This window comes from Echinops telfairi, unplaced genomic scaffold (genome assembly GCF_000313985.2).
Source record: "Echinops telfairi isolate 266 unplaced genomic scaffold, ASM31398v2 ScPeMD7_70;HRSCAF=299, whole genome shotgun sequence".
NCBI lineage: Eukaryota > Metazoa > Chordata > Mammalia > Afrosoricida > Tenrecidae > Echinops > Echinops telfairi.
Genome location: NW_022103968.1, coordinates 26,098,401 through 26,118,092, shown reverse-complemented (window position 1 = coordinate 26,118,092; position 19,692 = coordinate 26,098,401). Strand labels below are relative to the sequence as shown.

General features: G+C 53.0%; 1 protein-coding gene across 2 annotated transcripts; it reads left to right on the top strand.

Moving 5' to 3' along the window:
• Positions 1 to 177: 177 nt before the first annotated feature.
• SFXN2 (sideroflexin 2) lies at positions 178 to 19,066 on the top strand. Of its 2 annotated transcripts, none has more exons than XM_045291561.1 (12): positions 178 to 208; positions 9,486 to 9,647; positions 9,771 to 9,941; positions 11,091 to 11,189; positions 11,630 to 11,705; positions 12,964 to 13,049; positions 14,600 to 14,660; positions 15,044 to 15,110; positions 15,673 to 15,722; positions 16,050 to 16,099; positions 17,753 to 17,800; positions 18,425 to 19,066. In XM_045291561.1, exons 2-12 carry the CDS (start codon positions 9,487 to 9,489, stop codon positions 18,522 to 18,524), a joined length of 969 nt encoding a protein of 322 aa, XP_045147496.1. In that variant the 5' UTR covers positions 178 to 208; position 9,486; the 3' UTR covers positions 18,525 to 19,066. The 2 variants fall into 2 exon arrangements, with proteins under 2 accessions (XP_045147496.1, XP_004701011.1); XM_004700954.2 differs by lacking the exon at positions 178 to 208 and adding an exon at positions 4,907 to 5,101.
• Positions 19,067 to 19,692: the final 626 nt, after the last annotated feature.

Genomic DNA, 19,692 nt, shown 5'->3' with positions numbered 1-19,692 from the left:
CGGCGGCAAGCTTGCAGACCTGAAGAATGGTGCAAGCCAGTTACTCGGCGGGCCGGGGCCACCGAGTCTGTGATTGGTCAGGAAGGAGTCGTGGGGGCGGGGCGGGATGGGGGCGGTTCCTAGGGCGTGGCTAGTAGTGCCTAGACCTGGCTTCCAAAGTGAGCTTCATTTGGTAGCAGCTGCTTCAGTGCATTTATCCCGCGGTCAGGTAAGTGCTCTTGGGCAAGAGGCTGCTTGCCACGTCTACTTTCAGTCCCCACGTCCGGAAGGAAGCTTTGATTTCTTTCTCTAGACTGGTGGGGCTGCAGCGTGCGCTGGACGCTGGACCTGCGGAAGCCACGTGGCACAAGGAATGACCTGGGGCCATCCCAGCTGGGTCCCTAGCACCTTCGTGTGCTAAGCCGGTGGGGGGGGGCGTTTTGGGCTGCGCACCCACCTCCGTACTTTGTGAGAATCTGGGATGAGGGATCCTGGTGGGAGGGGGTGGAGGGTAGTCTGTTTCAGGACGCAGTGGTGAAAGCGTCCGAACCCACCAGCCCCCTCAGAAGGAAAAAGATATGACTGGTTGTTTCGGTCAAGATTTACCTTATCTGAAACCCTATGATGTAGTCCTACTATGCGCAGCCCTCTAGGGTCGCTATGAGTGGGAGTTACTCGAGGGCAATGGATTGGTCCTGAATTATTTGTGCATTCAACCAATTCTTAACCATAGGGTGCTTGCATGCCTATTTCGGAACCTTGTAGAGAAAAAAAATTCAGTTCAGAGCCTGTGCACCATCTCTACAAGGACCCCGATGGCACAGTGGTTAAGAGCTCAGCTGCTAACAGAAAGGTCAGCAGATCAAACCCACCAACAGCTTTAAGGGAGCACAACTCGACAGTCCTGTGTGGACAGCCTGTAAGGGTAGCTCAGCTCCATCCTGTAGGATCACTGTAACTGAATGACACACAAAACAACCATCTCCAGTCATCTCTAGCTTGGTGGCCTTTTTGTGAAATAGGTAAGCCATATTTCTCTGAGTTGTGTCTGTGCCTAGCATTATGGTTCCCTTGAAATGACAAGAGTATATGTGCCAGCTCAATTAATCATTAATCTCACTCTCCTGCTAGCTCTATCCAGTTTTGGCACCAAACCGTACCTACCTTAGTGGTCTCCGTGCAAACCTTTCGAGTTTGGCTGCCTGGTGTGATGTTTTACTTTTCTCTAGGCAGGTAATCATGGGTGGAGAAAATGATCTGCACTTTCCCCCATTTCCAGAGAATACCCCGGAGAAGGTTTGGAAGCCTCTTCTCTGAGCTGTGTTACTATTTGCCGCAGTGTCTATGTCCAGGTCTCTATGGGAGGGGTGAGCAGTCCTTCGAGAGTGGCAGTAGGTTATTCCCCTCTTTCTCTTGTTCTTTCCCTTTTGCTTAGAAAATAAGTAGGCTGTAGTGGAAAGAGAAGGAGCCTTGTGGCATGGTGGTTAAGTGCTTGGTTGCTAACCAAAAAAAAGGCTGACGGTTCAAACCCACCAGCGCATCTGTGAGAGAAAGATAGGGCAGATTGCTTCCAGGAAACGCAAGGGGCAGCCCTCCTCTGACCTATAGGGTGGCTATGAGTCAGAATCAACTTGACAGCAATGAGTATTGAAATGGGTTGGTAGAAAGAGAAACTGTCCAGGTGATCCTAAGCCAAGGCGAAGGAGGGCCCTGGTTAGCATCAGCTTTGTGAGAGACTGGATCTGTTGTTTCTTATGTTGCTATGGGTTAGGGTATTGGACTGCTGACTGTACGGTTGGTGATTTCTAACCACCTGCTTCCCCAAGGGAGAAAAAGGAGGCTGTCTGCTACCTTTAAGATTTGTAGTCTAAAAAAAAAAAAAAAAGATTTATAGTCTCTGAAACTCTATACAGGGCCTTGGTGAATCAGAATGGGTTCAGTGGGAGTGGGTTTCTTGATTTATATCAACTTGAGGTTTTAGTACAGGGCACATGCACCACAATCGCTCACTGTGCTGCCTATGGACCTCTCTGGGCTTCCATTTCCCTTTCTGTGAACCGAGGGATTAGGCTAATGTCATTGAGCATTCTCTCACCCCGGGAGGAAAAGGAGGTATTGGGCAATCACCTATTTGATTTCTAGCTCCCCTTTATTCTCAGGAGTGGGGCCACCTTGTCTGGGAGCTGAGAGAATAGTAGTGGAAGAAAAGTTAGAGGCTACATGTAGTTCAAGGAGACTTGAACCTACAATGCTCGACTGCTAACCAAAACATGAGGGGGCTTGAACACACCCAGCCAGTTGGTGAGAGACCTGGGGAAGAAAGAAAAGCCCTCTGGAGCACCCCTGCTCTGACCCATGGCTCGCTGTGAATCGAAATTGGTTCTGGGGCCAAAGGTGCCGGCGGGGCAGGCCATTCACAGCCCCGTGGAAGCAAGCCTGCTACTGGCCATTCCAGGACCAAGTCAGATGCTGAGTTTGACTTGCAAAAAGTGACATTCTAGAGTAAGTTGTAGCTATTTCATGAAGGCAGCTGAGACACTGACCCACACCAACCTGGGCCCCTGCTTAGGAGCCTGGCTGCATCCATCAGGGGAGGCTGACTTGAATCAAGTCACTGTAAATAACAAGGCAGTGGTCATTGCAAAAGCCCCAGGTCCTGCCAAGGAGAAGCCCGGGGTGCCATGGGGGATGTAACTGGCTTGAGTTCGCTCTAGAGCCTCCAAGAGGTTCCAGGTCCTCTGTCCTGAAGAGATGTGGGGCAACTTATTTAGAGGGTGGGTGGGCAGTGGGCATGAGGGAAGTGCTCCCCACAGAGAATTTAGATTTTCTTTTTTAAAAAACCCACCTTGCTTGCCTTACGTTTCACAGAAGACAGGAGCTGGACTGCACCCGTCCTGACCTCTGTAATGAAGGCAAACGTACTTGCATAATTTATTAGCAAATGGTTTCCCTTTGTGGTGGGCGTGGCAGAAGGGTGGGGGACTTTCCAAATGCTGAGCTGGACAGTGGAGAGAGGTGGCAGAGAAGGACCGGAGGGGTGGGTGGTTGGGTGGTGGAAGGGGTAGCACTTGGCTCAGTCTACTTTCTCCAGTGGCTTCTGGAAGCTGAGGTGGTGTAATCGACGGGGCCAGGCCGACTGCATTTTAGCCACGCATAGAGTCAGGGCAAGAACCCTCTGGGAGCATTGTTTAATTGCCCCTTCACTAACCCAGAGGTCAGCGGGTCGAGTCCCTCGGCTGCTCTGTGGGAAAAAAGACACGGTCCCCTGCTCCTGTAGAGGTTAAAGCTTTCCTCCCCACTCCCACTACCATGACTCGAATTCGATCTTGCAAGTCTAGCTAGACCAGAGGAGGTACACTGGTACAGATAGGAACTGAAAATACAGGGAATCCAGGACGGATGAGCCCTATAGGACCAGTGGTGTGAGTGGCAAAACAGGGAGGGTAAAGGGAGAGTGGGTAGGAAAGAGGGAACCGATTACATGGAAATGTGTGTGACCTCCTCCCTGGGGGACAGACAACCGAAAAGTGGGTTAAGGGAGACGTCGGACAGGGCAAGATATGACAAAATACCCATTTATAAACTATCAAGGGCTCATGAGGGAGGGAGGGGAAAAATGAGGACCTAATGCTGGGGGTTTAAGTGGAGAGAAAATGTTTTGAGAAACGATGTACAAATGCGCTTTACACAATTGATGTGTGTATGGATTGGGATAATAGTTGTATGAGCCCCTAATAAAATGTTAGAAAAAGGAAAAAAAAAAAAAAGCTTTGGAAACCATACGGGCCAGTGGAATTCTACTCCGTCTTACAAGGGCCAAGATGAGTTGAAATCGCACAAGAGTCCAGAGAAGTGAGTTCTCGCCCTTCCTCCCCCTCTTGGGTTCAACTGGGACTGGGCAAGAGGACTTTGGTCTTTGAACCAGCCTGCCACACACTGAGTCAGCCTATCCCGGAGGGCAGAGCCCAGCGCTTCTGTGTGGGCTTCCTGGGGACAGGAGTGGGGCAGTCAGAGTTTGGGCAGTGGCTACTTGTGCCTGGCTAATGCCTACTGCCAGTGACATCAAGGCTGGCAGGGCCGTTGTGGTTACTTCAAGCTGGGCCTCTCCGGGCTCCTTCCACAGCCAAAATGACGTGCCCCCTGGCAAGCCAACCAGCTGACATGTCTCCCATTGCAACAAAAATTGTGAAATTGCCTCTCAGGAGGGGAGACCCAAGTCACAGGTTTGCTCAATTCACACCTGTTATCCCTTCAAGAATTAAAAGCAGTGAGGAGGGTGGTGGCACGTGGCTACCACCCAGAAGGAAGAGCTGAGAACCCAGCGTGTCCTTTGGACTCGGGTTCCCGGACTGGAGAACCTCCTGGCTCTAGAGCAGTGGTTCTCAACCTTCCTCATGCAGCCTCTGACCCTTCATACAGTTCCTCGTGTGGTGGTGACCTCCCAATTATAACACTATTTTCATTGCTACTTTATAACTAATTTTGCTACCCAAAGGGGTCGCGACCCATAGGTTGAGAACCGTTGCTCTACAGGAAGGCAGCTTCCGAGGCCCGTGGAGTTTTCTCAGGAACGAAGAGGCAGAAGCCAAAGAGGCAAAGCCCTTCCTCCAGCACAGGCACAGGAAGTCTCCCCCAAGAGCAGGTGATCTGAACTTGGACTTCTAGCCTCCTAAACTGTGACAAAACAAATCTACATTTGGTAAAGCAAAAACATCCTCTCATCAGAATACAATTAAAATGGACCACCACTCTCTTTCCCCCCTGTGTTGGCTCCCCCGCCCCCCCTCTCTCTGGTTGCTCATTTTGTGTGTGTGGGGGGGTGAGGGTGGGGAGTCCCCTTTTCAGCATGTTTCTAGAATGGGGTGCTACTTCAGGGTGTGCCCTCAGCTCTTTTCACTGGGGAATGTTCTTCGACTCCAGTGAGAGGACTCAGTCACCTGCTTCTAGCCCAGGCCCCTCTGCTCTGGGATTCTCTCAGACCGGAATCTCCAAAGGCCAGCCACGGGAGCCTCTTATTCAGCGAACACGTGGATGCCTTCCTCAGGCCGACACTGCGCCGGGCACCGGGCCCGCAGAGCAAGAGGAGTGCTGACTTGGAGGAGCTTTGGGTCTAAAGAGGGAGGTAGGTAAGGCGTTCATCTGGATTGAGCCACGGAGGGTAGTGACACGCTGTCGCAGCGCTGAAGGCGTCCAGAGCTAAGGGGTCTGAGGACAGAGGAGACAGGAGAGGGAAGGGGTGCTGCCAAGAAGAAAGTGAGTCTTAAGCTGACATCTGAAGGATGAATGGAGGTTATGTAGTGGAGAGCAGGAGGGAATAGCATTCTAGACAGGCAACGGGACTTGCAAAGAACGCGAGGCAGGAGGCTGCCTCACATTTAAGGAAGTCCCACGTCACTTGAAACCCAAGGTGTGGAAAATCAAACACGTTGTTTTCTCCCTAAAGCTAATTTCTGAGATGCTGCATCTCTGGTCCCTGTGGCCCAAGTCAGAAACCCAGGGGGTGTTCTAGATATTTGTCACTAGCCTGCTTGACGAGGCTGAAAGCAAAACAAAGTAAATGCCTCAGGGTTCCCTCTCTGGTCTGTTGTGGATAGAGTGGGTTAGGAAGGAGACAGCTGCTGCTTTGTTGTGTGTGTGTGTGTGTGTGTGTGTACATGCGTGCGCGCACACACATTTCCCATTTATTCATTCAAACAGGAATCTAGGTGGTACTGTGAAGGAGTTTTACAGGTGTAACTAAAGTCCCTTATTGGTTGGCTTTGAATTAATCAAAAGGGAGCTCAAGATATCTTGGGTGGGCCTGGCTTAAGCACTTGGGCAATAACCAAAAACTACTGCTTCATGACTTCATGCCACTATGTGTAAAAATTGACCTGACCACACTTAACAGAATATCTCTATTTCTTTCTCTCTGCTCTCTGGTTGAACCTTGACTGATACAGTATTCCCAATATCACTGCCTTGTCTTACGTAGCCTCAACGATTAGAACCTGTTTTACTTGTAGGTTCTAATAACGATTGCAATGGCTACACAGAACTCACAGACAATATTTAGGTTTAAAGGGTCTATTAAGGAAGTTGACGGGTTGCCATGCAGATGAGAACTGCTCAGGAGATAGTTGTTCAACAGCACACATCTCAAAGGTCTTTCAGGTCAGCCAGACGGGCATCCCACTCTGATGAAAGCTTCAGTCTGAAGGTCAAGCTTCATGGGTCACCAAACCCAGCTCCCTGAATTAAATGCCCAGAGGCACCCCCACTCCAATAAGCTTCAACCTGAAGGCACTCCACTCCACTCCAGCTCCCCCAATTTAAGTGCTTAGTGGCACCCCACTCCACAAGCCAGCCTCCCTCCCCAAAGCGCTCAGCTTTACTTGCTCTGTGGGCTGGGCGGTCCAGCCCACTGTTTCAGGCTCTGGCTCCTGGTTGTGCTGCGGCTGCTCCGCTGATGCCCTAGCTATCTTCCGGATCCAGGAGGCTCACCGCATAGGGGTCTCAGGTCCAGAGCTGTCTACCCCTGGCTCTTGCTGGTCTTGACATCCTTCCTCCTGCTTTTCAGAGGGCTTATTTTATATGCAGCAGGATGGCAGTCCAGGGAATCCTGTCAGCATCTTCACTCTCTGCTCCCGCCCCCCACCCCCACCCCCACTTACTAGTCCCGTGCAGGAAAAGGTCATTTGGTGGGAGTTAGAGACGTTGGCTGGAAGAGCCACACTAAATAATTCACAGCTCCTGCAATTACTTAGCAAATCCTAAAATTGCCTCCTTAAAAGGTTCGAATTCTGGAGCCTCCTCTCTGACAGAGGCCACCTGTATCCACTTGAGCCCCGACATCTTGCCCAGCTGGTCCCTCTGCATGCTGAGAGGTCCCTGCCCACTCTGTTGATTCACATGCCCGGCATGTGCCTTCCGAATCACAGATCTGACCTTGCCACACTCTTGAAGTTCTTTCAGTGGGTCCCCAGATCGTCAGACAAACATCTATCGTAGCTTTCCCAGCCTTGGTTTCCAGAACCCAATTAGAGGTCAGAGCGCTGAAGTGGGTCAGGCTGAAGGACTGCCCAGTGCTGATGGGACCTGGTTAAATTCCGAAACGTCTCCGTCTTTTAGTGTTTTCATCCGTAAGACGGGCTTAAATGGGAAGTGTCTTCCTCGTAGGGCTATTGGGAATAAGAATAGTGAAAATGCATGTCTCGTGCTAAGCAAAAGCTCAGGCATACAGTAAGAGCTCCCAAGTGTTAGCTGGTCTCATCACTGCCACCCGGTCCCCACAAGCACTGCTCACTTTCCACACTTTTTGTCTGAGATACTCCGCCCCCATCTGGCTAATGTTCATGAATCCTTATTTCTTCTCTTCACAGTGTGTTCAGAATCCCACAAACCAAACTCACTGCCATGGAGTTGATTCTGACTCACAGGGACCCTGTAGGACAGAGTAGAACTGCCCCTCGGGCTTCCAAGATGGGAACTGTAGAAAGCCTCTGGTGGTTTGAACTGCGAACCTTGCGGTTAAGAGCCCAGCATGTAACCAGGACTCCTTAGATCCAGTGACCGTGCAATCTGTCATTCAAACTGGGAAGCTCTTTAGATGGAAAAGGGAGTTCTATTGATGGTGGCCTTGGGACAACAGTCCCAGGCAAATGGGGGAGATGTAGCCACCACCCGGGTTTTAAATTCTGCCACTCTGGCTTCTCACTGCTTGTGGGGTCTGCTGACAGCACTGTGCACTCCTGCCCTTGTCCTGGGGTTGCTTCCCCACCTCTCAGCTCTGGATGGGATCTCACTCATGCAGGCGTGGGTTGAAAGGTCTCCCCACAAAACTTGTGTTGTGAATCCTAACTCCTATACCCCTGGTGAAGGAGTGTTAGTGGTGTAGTGTTATGTGTTAGGCTGCGACCAACAAGGTCAGCGATTCGAACCCACCAGCTGCTCTGTGGGACACAGATGAGGCTTTCTACTCCCGTAAAGATTTATAGCCTTGGAAACAGGGGAGTTTTACTCAGGTCACCATGAGTCAGACTCAGTGGATGGGGTTGAGTTTCGGTTTTAGTTTTTATACCTGTGGTTCAGGAGTCCTGGTAGAGCTGTCAGGAAGCATTGAATGGCTAACCTCAAGGTTAACGGTTCGAACCCACCAGCTGCTCTCTCAGAGAAAGCTCTGTTCCCATAAAAATTACAGCCTCAGGAGCCCCGTGTAGGTATTTTATTTTAATCATTTTATTGGGGGCTCGTACAACTCTTATCACAATTCATACATACATCCATTGTGTCAAGCACATTTGTATAGTTGTTGCCCTCATCATTCTCAAAACATTTGATTTCTACCTGAGCCCATGGTATCAGCTCCTCATTTTTTCCCCTCCCTCATGAACCCTTGATAATTTATAAAGTATTATTATTTTGTCATATCTTACACTGTCTGACATCTCCCTTCACCCACTTTTCTGTTGTTCATCCCCCAAGGAGGAGGTTATATGTAGATCCTTGTAATCTGTTCTCCCTTTCTACCCCACCCTCCCCCCACCTTCCCGGTATCACCACTCTTACCACTGGTCCTAAAGGGATCATCTGTCCTGGATTCCCCGTGTCTCCAGTTCCTATCTGTACCGGTGTCCATCCTCTGGTCTAGCCAGATTTGTAAGGTAGAATTGGGATCGTGATGGGGGTGGGGGGAGGGGTAGGTTGTTTTGACTGTGTTGGCAGGAGGCTTGGTTGGGTTGGTTTCGGCCTGTGGTTATACTCCCGTCTGGGAATGGGTTTTCTTGGTAAAGAGGCCACCTCCGTTCAGGGTGCGAGTTAAAGGCAATCGTCTTTGAACTAAAAAGAGTAGATTAGGTCAAAGGAGCAAGCAGAGATGGGAGAGGCCCCGTGAAGATCACCCAGGAACGGAATCCAGAGGGATACAAAAGACATTTCCCCAGAGCAAACCGTGAGCGAGAAAACCTTTCCCTAGAGCCGGGGCTCTGGCTCAGACACCTAGCCTCCTAAATAGAGAAGCACAGTCTCTGCTTGGCAAAGCCAGCCTGGTGTGCCATTTCTGTGACTGCTGCACTGAGCCAGAGAGCCACAGGCACACTGGCTCAGTGATGAAAGTAATCGTGCGAGCTCAGACCCACCTTTACCTCTGACCTTGCCTGCCTGCCCTCTGAGCCCAGGCCTTCCTCCTCCTGTTACGTCTCTCCTGGCTTCCAGGGCCTTGCTCACACCCCACTTCTTCTGGGAAGCCCCTCTGCTTATTTGCCCTCACCTCCACTAATCTCTGCTCCCCAAGGACGAGAGCTGTGCTGTCCCCTTTCCCGGTCTTCCCCCATAGCACACCAAGCCCAGGGCTGGCCACCAGCAGGCCCTCTGGAAACACAGGTTGGGGCCTGACCACTCGCTGGGCCCTCCCCCCAGCAGCGGGTGAATGAATGTGGGTAGTGTACAATGGTGGGAGGGCCCCAGGGCCCCTGAATTTGGGGACTATCCTCACGCTTGCTCTGTCCCCCCCTCTTGTGTGTGAGCAGGATGGAGGTAGACCTGTCAGGGTTCAACATCGATGCTCCCCGCTGGGACCAAAGCATGTTCCTGGGGCGGGTGAAGCACTTCTTCAATATCACGGATCCCCGAACGGTCCTGGTGCCAGAGCGGGAACTGGACTGGGCCAAGCTGATGGTGGAGAAGAGCCGGTGAGCTGGAGGGAGGGGCTGGGTGAGTGGGTGTGCAGCGAGGAAAGACCCCCAGAATGGGGGAGAACGAAGGCAGGGAACCATCCGTGAGCTGGGCTGTCATCTTCTTGTCTTTGATGACAGGATGGGCACTGTGCCCCCGGGCACCCAAGTGGAACAATTGCTATATGCCAAGAAGCTGTACGACTCAGCCTTCCACCCCGACACTGGAGAGAAGATGAATGTCATCGGGCGCATGTCCTTCCAGGTCCCTGGGGGCATGATCCTCACCGGCTTCATGCTGCAGTTCTACAGGTGGGAGCCTGGGAGTGGGGAGCTACAGGGCAGGGAGCCATAGTGGAAGAATGATAAGCCCCTGGGATGGATGACTTAGAATCCCTGGGTGGTACAAAGAGTGGAACAGGCTTAGGTTGCAAACTGAAAGGTTGGCAGTTCAAGTCCATCCAGAAGGGCCTTGGACGAAAGGTCTGACGATCTACCTGTGAAAAAGTCAGCCACCGAAAACCCCGTGCAGCGCAAGTCTGTGCTGGCGCACGCGCGGGGTTGCCATGAGGTTGATTGTATTGCCCAGTGACTGGTAGCTGACGCATGCGCGTGCAACGGGGTTGCCATGAGGTTGATTGTATTGCCCAGTGACTGGTACCAGGCCCTGCCTTAGACGCTTTCATGCGTTAGCTCAGTTAAACTCTTTTAACAACCCTGCAAGTAGCTACTATTACCCCCATGTTCTGGATGAAGAGCTGGCGTTCTAGACAAGTCGTTAGTCCAAGTTCACACAGCCAGGAAATACTAGTGCCTGGGCTATCTCCCAGGCCTGACTCTTAATTAATAGACTATTCCAACTCCCTCTTTTTGAAGCGCTTACTTAGCTGTGCGTTTCGTGTATTTTTATAATGCCACACTAAAGTACATTGAAAGTAGGGGGCACTTTTCTTTGCGTTCAGTGGGCAGATGTGTGACTACTGGAGAAATCCCATGGTCTTTTTATTCCACTCTTTCATGAACGTTGGGAAGCCCTCGCTCATACCTCGTCCCCTTCCTTCCCTATCCCATTCACACATTGATTCAGCCAGCCTGTACGGGGAGCCCAGCCTGGTGTAAGGTGTTAGGACTATCATCCCTTCCCTCGGGGAGCTCCCAGTTTTGTTGAGGAGACCAAGAAGTGAACAGTTGCCAGGAAGCTTGGTAAGGGGTAGGTTCGAGGCCGGAGCTGGTGTTGACCGAGCAGGGTGCATGGAATGGCTCACCTTCTCTTTGGAGGGGCAGGGGCAGGATGGGGAAGATCCCAAGGAGGAAATCATTGTCTTTGCAAGGTAAGGAAGGGGGCGAGGATGGTGTCTAAAACAGCACAGGAACCATTTGGGAAGTTGCAGGTGGTGTGGCTAGTAGATCCCAAGCCTTCCCTCCATCCTCCTTTGCCTCTCTTGGTTTCTTGGACCGTAGGACAGTGCCGGCGGTGGTCTTCTGGCAGTGGGTGAACCAGTCTTTCAACGCCTTAGTCAACTACACCAACAGGAATGCAGCTTCCCCCACGTCGATCAGGTAGACCAGCTGCATGCACGCTCATTCCTTCACTCCGCAGAAAATATGTCTCGAGTGTGTTTCACGTGCCACGCTTGTGCTAGGTGCCCAAGGGCCATTGTTGACTCAGATAGGTGTGATCTTTGCTCTCTTGGAGGGTCAGGTCTAAAAACAAGACAGGCACAGCGATCTCAGATTGTGTGTGGTGGCCTAATAAAAACAGGGTGACAAGATAGAGAACCACAGGGGTGCGGTCTGTGGAGACAGGCGGATCCGGGAAGTGGAGATAACCTTTCAGCTGAGTCTGGAAGGGTCAGGATTCAGCCAAGTACAAAGGTGCTGATGATGTTGGGGACCCATCACGGGCGAGCTTGCCAGACTTTCTCCCTCAAGGCCATCGGCGTGCCCTCAGCCAGCAGGACTCCCTACCCCGCTTCAAAAGCATCTCTCTCTTCCACTAGGCAGATGGCCCTTTCCTACTTCACAGCCACAACCACTGCCGTGGCCACTGCTGTGAGCATGAACACACTGACAAAGGTATGGTCTGGGCTGCTGTGGACAGTGGTGGCCACTGGGGGGCAGCAGAGTCCTGGAGCAAATCAGCCATGCTTGCTGGCTAGATGAATTGGTATGCCCAGACTAGTCTTAAGGCAATAGAGCAGCGGTTCTCAACCTGGGGGTCAAACGACCCTTTCACAGGGGTCTCCTAAGACCATCAGAAAACACAAACTCCCGTGTTTCCAAGGCTAGAAATCTTCATGTTTCCAAGGCTATGTATCTTTACGGGAGTAGAAAGCCTCATCTGTGTCCCACGGAGCAGGTGGTGGGTTCGAATATGTATTTTCCAATGGTCTTAGGAACCGAGACACCGCTCCTCTATCTGTCTCCAGGGGGTCCATCCACATGCAGGTATGCCCACATATGAGTACCCGATGTGATGGATGACATCATCGCGCCAACCCATCACATACACCCCATTTACATACAGGTGTATGTGACAAGGTTGGCACCATGATGTACTTACGCAGACCAGTCACACATGTGTAGAGAGCAGCTACTGTGTAGAAAGCAGCAGCTGTGTTGAAAGCAGCTTCTCTGTTAAAAGCACCTACTGTGTTGAAAGCAGTAGTATTGGAGGTAAAATGACACTTCGTGAATTATAATTACATATGCCATTATCTTTTAATTCTAGTTTTCCATGAAATCCTTTCATTCAGTAGGGTTTTACTGGGTTGGGCCTTCTCAGGCAATTCAGGGACTTTGGGGCATTCAGAATGGTGTCAAACCAAAACCTAACTCCTTGTCCTCAGGTCTGTTCCTATTCATAACCACTCTAAAGGACAGGGTGGAACTGCCCCTCTGGGTTCCTGAAGACTGTAACTCTTGACGGGAGTAGACAGCCTCCTTTTCCTCCAGCCAAGTGGCTGCTGGTTTCTCACTACTGACCTTGGGGTTAGCAGCCCCACTGGTAACCACTACATCACCAGGCTCCTTAGGAGACATGGTGTCAGGACCTGAAAATTCATTGTCAAGGCGATGCCGCCTCCTCGCGACCCTATAGGACAGAGTAGAACAGCCCTGTAGGGTCTCCCAGGCTGGAACCTTTCTGGAAGCAGATGGTCACATCTGTCTTCATGGAGCACCTGGTGAATTGGAACCATCAGCGGGCTGTTCCTGTTCGTAGCCAAGCACTTAACCACTGTACCACCAGGGCTTGATTTGTGAAGACTTTAAACTTCCACCATCCTCATCTCCCGGTGAGCCTGACAATCCCCATGGTCCCCTCCTCTGACAGAGAGCCCCGCCCCTGGTGGGCCGCTGGGTGCCCTTTGCCGCCGTGGCAGCAGCCAACTGTGTCAACATCCCAATGATGCGACAACAGTGAGTACAGTCCTTTCTACAAAGCACCACTTTATCTGAGCCAGGTGTCAAGACAGTGGAGGGTGGGCTGTGGGAGGAGCCTCAGTAGAGCCTGAGGATCGCTGCCTCCCCCCTCACCCCTCCTCCCAGTGGTGGGTGACTTAGGGTCAGTCTCTGTGGTCCATGTTGTGGGAGTCACTTCTGGGATCGGTTGGGGACTAGAGGAAGTTCTTTCAACTGACACGGTTTTATTTAAGTTGTGACTGCTGCCTACTTCCAAAGCCTTGAGGATGAAGTACAGACAGAAATGTAAGGGAAAGAATTGACTATACTAGGGTGGGGGGGGAGGGGAAAATGAGGAGCTGATACCAAGGGCTCAAGTAGAAAGCAAATGTTTTGAGAAGAATGATGGCAACAAACGTACAAATGTGCTCGACACAATGGATGGATGGGTTGTGATAAGAGTTGTACAAGCCCCCAATAAAATGATTAAAAGAAAAAAGAATTGACTATACCAAGGGCTCAATAGAAAGTAAATGTCTAGAAAAGAATGATGGCAACATATGTACAAATAGGCTTGATACAGTGGATCTATGCATTGTTATAAGAGTTGTGAGAGCCCCCAGTAAAATGATCTTTTCATAAAAGGAAAGGAAAAAAAGAAAAGACAACAGAAGTGTCTCAAGATAGGATGGAATAAGAAGCGCTGAAAGAAGCCAGAGGAGGCCAACAGACCACTGGTTTCCAGGCACCAGCCCTAAGCTTTCCGTAGGAACGGGGAAAGGAGAAAGTGTAGCTGTGGCTCATTAAGAGGATTTAATGATAGAACATACAGAAAGCACAATGCCTGGAACATTGCACACACACACACACACACACACTTCTGTGAACGATAGCCCCCCCTTTGTCATTATTTTCAGCAGCAGCAATAGTGGCAAAGCCCCGTCTTCTTGAAATGACCACTAGCTAATGGAAATGTGTCTCAGTAGAAAGAGCACCAGCAGGACAGGCCTGAGGATGGACTGCTCCTCTCTGCCTCCCCCGCACTGGCTAGTCCCCCTTTCCCACCCAATCAATGAGTCCCAGCTGGTGCCTGCTCTCGGGTTCTGTGCTGTCTAGAACGGCCTGGAGCACCACAGCCATCCTAGTGACTCTCGGTGGAGCAGCCAGCCACCCACTCTGTTATCAGGAGGGGGTGGGGGGTGGGGGCTGGACCTGAGTCCTTGGAAGACACCATCTTGTTGGCCTCTTACCAAGTGCTCTGCAGGAGGTGCCAGGACTGTCCCCATTTTTCAGAGGAGGAGAACTGAGGCTTTAGGAGAGTCAGTTAACTTGCTCAGGGTCCTGCATGCTGCAGTTCCAGGAGCCCACCTATGAGGCCCAAACACAGACCAGCTCTTTGGGCCACTACCCGTGCTTGCTGCTGGGGTACTCTTCAGTGGGGTCCAGAAGGAAGGGCCGAGGTCCAAGCCACTGATGGGTTCCTAGAGCTTTGGGCTCCTGATGTGTCACATGACTGACAAGTGTCTAGCACCTCTTTCCTAAGTCCAGCAACTCCTATCTGTGTGTAGGGAGCTCCTCCAGGGCATCTGTGTGAAGGCCAGGGATGACACGGAGCTTGGCCATTCTCGGGTGAGTGGTGGCCTTCCTTTGGGGTGGGCAAAGCACTTTCCCCCTCACGCCCTGCCCTCTCCGTGGGCAGAGCCGGCCTGGGCATCACATATGGAGGAGCAGGTTTCTCCCTGATCTTGTCTTCATTCCTGTGGCTTTCCCTACTTTCCTCTGTTCAGAACATGGTCCCCTGGCCTTCCTCCATCCTCTCTGGTCATGAAGCTGTAAGAGTCTGGCTGGGAGGGAGAGGGATGGGTGAGGTCCCCCCGCCCCAGGCCCTGTCAGAGCCATCCCTCCCCTTGACTAGCTCAGCCTTGGCCATGACTCTCCCCCAGCCATACAATATGACCCCCAGGTACGCTAGATTAAGCCATTCCTGACAACGCACTCCTTTCTACCTTCAGAGAGCTGCAGCTGTGGGCATCACCCAAGTGGTTATTTCCCGGATCACCATGGCAGCACCTGGCATGAGTAAGACGGGGAAGCCCTCCCGTGCGGGGGGCCCCTGTAGAATACGACAGACAGGGTCCTCGGCCACACTTGACTTTTTGGTAGCAGGTGGGACCCCAGCCTCCTTAGCCTTGCTTCCCGAACTGGTTTGCTTGAATGCTGAGAGCTACAGGAGGACTGAACAGGGTTCCTGGAGCATTGATCAGCCAGAGACTTGGGGGAAGATGTGTCTATGTAGGAAGCCCTCACCAAGTGTCTGCTGTGTGCAGGCCACAGTGCTGGGTGCCAGGGAGACAGTGGCAGAGAGAAGAAATTGTCTGCCCTTCTGGGGGACAAGTTATAGAGGTCGGTGTACATTGTATTGTTCTAGTTATTGTGAGTTTAGGGGAGGAGGCTTTGGGCCTGGAAGTACCTGTCTGACTATGATTACAGGTGTGCAGATTGGGAACCATGGTTCTGCTGGGACTTGGCACGAGGGGTGGGTGGTATTCCTGGAGCTTCCGCAGGGAAGGGGTGTGACTTCAGCAGGGTGCTCGGAGGAGGCTTCCTGGCCTCCCCCAGCTCCTCCCCTGGTCTCTCCTAGTCTTACTGCCGGTCCTCATGGAACGACTGGAGAAACTGCATTTCATGAAGGTGAGTAGCATATCCTTCCCCGTGCCCACACCTGTGCCAGGGGGCACCTGACCCTGCTGTCCTGCCCTCACTCCACCACCCCTTCACCTTGCTCAAGCCTAGTCCAGACCAGGTCCCCGGGCCGCCTGTTTTCGATGCCCCAGTGGCCTACCTGACCTTGTGTGCAGAGAGCGAGGCCAGAAGGCGTCCCTATGGCTCCCCTCTGCAGGGCTAAGCCATCCTGCCCAGAGGGCTCTTCTCACTGAATGGCTGGCCGACGCGTGGCAGGGGGTGGGTGACCTTAGCTAGGTCCAAGCCATGTGGGTCTCTTCTGTTTGTTCTCTGCAGAAAGTCAAGGCCCTGCATGCCCCGTTGCAAGTTGTGCTGTGTGGGTGCTTGTGAGTATATCCTGCTTGGTGGCTCGGGTCCTGGGCTGGCTGGGAGACCCCAGGACCCCCATTAGGTTTTCTTGTGGAGCACATGTTGGAGAGCCATGTGCTCCTTTGCCTGAAGTTCAAAGTGGCCACGCTCAGGCTATGTGGGGGGGATGTCCCTCTGGAGAACTGCACCCCGGCTTTTTGGAAGGTAAGATGCCCTACACCAGTTACTCTGGAGAGTAAGGTACTCGGGGTGCCTGCCCATCTTGGGGTCTGACTTCGGACTTTCAGTCTGGAGGGACAGAATGCAGAGACTCGGCTTTGGCGGGGCTGTTACGTGCCCCAGGAAGTCATGCCTGCATTCTGGCACGTCTGCCCTCTGACTGGGCGTGACCCCGCATCATGCACGTTCCACACAGCCTGGGAGCGAATGACACCCGCCATGACAATGGCCGTTTGCTGGATGCTTTGTGCTCCCCTGTACTGCTGGGTCACCCCTGTGACCTCTCACTTCCTTCTCTCACCTGCGAGGTGTTGCCGTCAAGCTGATGCTGACTCATATCAACCCTGTAGGACAGAGCAGAACTGCCCTGTGGGTTTCCAAGACTGTAACTCTTGACAAGAATAGGAAGCCCCATCTTTCTCCTGAGGAGCTGAGCTACTGGGGGTGGTTTCGAACTGCCGACCTTGTGGCTCGCAGCCCACCTGGTAACCACCACGCCACCTGGGCTCCTCCCTAGAGTTATGTAGACTGTTAAATCTAGTGGCTGTTGGGTTGATTAGGATTCATGGTAACCCCATGCCTGCCAGGTTAGGTTGGAGCTCCCTGTGTTTTCAAGGCCGGATTTTTGGGAAACAGGTTGCCAGGTCTTTCGGTCGCACCATCTCTGGGTGGACTTCAGCCTTGAACCTCTTTCGATTAGCGGCCAAGCAGGTGAACCGTTTGTACCACCCAGGGAGCCCGAGTATACTGTTAACATCCCCTTTTAGGAAAGAGGAAACCTTTTAAGAAAGATGGCTGGTAACTGCTGGAGCTGCGTTTGACCCATAGCAGCCTTGAACATCATGCTAATTGAATGGTTACACAGGGCTCGGGGCTCTTTGTGTACATGCCATTGGATGCTCCTGGGGACACTCGGAGCTGCAGGCTGAGCATCACTCGCTCAAAACCACACAGCTACTGGGTGGCGAAACCGGGATGCCGAGCCAGGTCTGCTGGGTTCTCAAACGTCATCGTTGTCAGGCCTTGTTTCTTAACATATGGTCCTCAGCAGCAGCAGCAGCAGCATCTGAGGACTTAGAACTGGAGAGTCTCCAGCCCTTCCCTGGACCCACTGAGCCCACCTCCACGCTTTAACAGGCTCCTCAGTGCTGTGAGGAGCTCTCCCCTCTCGCGGGCGCTTCACGATGGCGACGGGTTGGGTTGGGTTTTGTCTGCTGGATAAAGGAGCAGGACCTTGGGCTCCCTGCCTCTCCCTCCTTGCCCACACATCAGGCCCTGGGGCTGTTGCTGGTCAGCTGGCTGCATCCCTCTGGATCTGTCTGTCTTCTGCTTGGGTTCCATTCCCCCCCCTCGCCCCAGCTGGGCGGGGAGCAGGAGAGAGAGCTGGAGGGTGAGGGCAGGTCTGTGGGAAGAGGGCCTCCTAACGCCTTTGATTTCTCTTTCCTTTGCAGTCTCATCTTCATGGTGCCCGTGGCGTGTGGACTCTTCCCGCAGACATGGTACCCGCTGCTCGCTCATCGCTTTGCTTTGCTGCGTGCCCATCCTGCCGACGCCCCTGACCTGCCTGCTGTCCCGAATGAGGAAGGGGGGTGGGGGGCTGCAGGGCAGTACTTGTCCAAGGACAGGTGCCCATTGGCCTGAGTGCTGGGCCTTTTTTCCCCGCGAGTGCGTGACAAACCGAACCAGACCTTCTTGGGGCGGGAGAAGCCAGGAGGAGGGGTGAGGTCACGCTCTCCCGGCTGTGCAGGGACTCCTTTGGGAGAAGGTGAGGGGACAGGAGGCTTCCCCTGCCAGCTGGGCCACTGGGAGGTCTCCTTTGGTTGGGTCCGGCCTTAGCCTGGTTCAAGGTTGCGAGAGCATTGACTACTCCTATCCCCCCTTTCCCTTCATTCGGTCCTCCTGGGCCAAGTCCCCTGTGTGGCTGAGCGCTGACGTGTCACACGTGGGCATGTGTTGAATCTGGAAGGTTCCGTAAAGAATGTCAGCACCAGGGCGGGTGACGTCGGCCCAAATGTGGGGGCACAGAAGCTCTGGGGGTGGGGGCTTTTCAAGCTGGCATTGGGGGGGGGGGCGGGCTGCATTTCAGGCAACATTGTGCTCACCGCGCTCTCCTTTCTTTTCAGCCGACTGCCGGTTTCTTTCCTGGAACCTGAGCTCCAAGACACCATCAGGGCCTCCTATGGAGACCGCGTGGCTCATGTCTACTTCAATAAGGGTCTCTAGCTGCCCTGCCCCAGCAGGGACCAGTCTGCCTGCAAGCTCATCAGCTCTTCCCTGGCTGCAGTGCACGCCCGGCCCTCGCTCCTCTTTGCCTCCAAGGCCTGAAGGCCAGAGTGGGATTGGGGTTGGTGGGGAGGAGGCATTGCCCCTCCAGCCCAGGGACCTGGGGGGTGAGGTGGTGTAAAAATGCACCAGGGGGGCGCACAGACCAAGGCCTTCTATCCGCTCCCTACTCCCAGCCCCCATTCCCTGGAGACCAGGAGCGGGGAGAAGTTGCTGATGCCTGCAGGGCAGACCCTCAAGCTAACCAGTTGGGCACCTTGGGAGGCCTTTGGGATGCTGGGGTTCTGGCCACGATTGAGGAGAGGCTGCTGGAACCCAGAGAAGTGCTGGTTCTCCCCACTTCTCTTACTTCTCCACCCAAACCAAGCCATGGCATCTTTGACCTGTGCCGTTCATACTCGGTCAGGAGGAGATGAGGCAAAGGTGTCCTTCCCCTGGCCTTCTTGTCTGTACCCTGCCCCACTCGCCGCCCCATTGCCCCCTGTTCTTTGGGAGTGCTGTCAAACCTGAGTGCCTCAGGTACCCAGGAGTTACCAAAGCCAGAAAAAGCTGTCTGGCATGCGTGCGTGCGTGCGTGACGGGCCTGCCTCCTGACTACTCCTCACTTTGTTCCCCTGCCCTGGGTCTCTTCTGGAGATCTCGGCTGAGACACTGGAACTTCTCCCCACTGCCCTCCCCCATTCCACACCCCACCCCCACCCCACCCATCTCTGTTTTTAAAGAGAAACCCACTAGGTGGAATTGAACCGAATAGATGTAGGCATATACCTCACACTGTAGTGAGCACAGCTTCCTGGCTTCCTCCCTTCCTCTCAGCCCACGGGGGTCAGCCACCAATGCGAGGCTGGTGTCCGGCCCAGGGAGGAAATCCACCCGGACCAAAGTGCCTGGAAGGACACAGGGCACGTAGCAAAGCACCGTCCCCTTCCTTCCCTCCTCCAGTGTGGCTGCCCAGCTCCGCAGGGAGTGTTGTGGCTCACCTGGGGTTAAAGCGTAGATGAATTTTTGGCCGATAAAGTTTGCTGGCCCTGTTCAGAGGATTATCACTGTGAATTGAATACATTTCTTTCAAGGAGTCCAAGGAACTGCCTGGAAACCAAGTTAAATA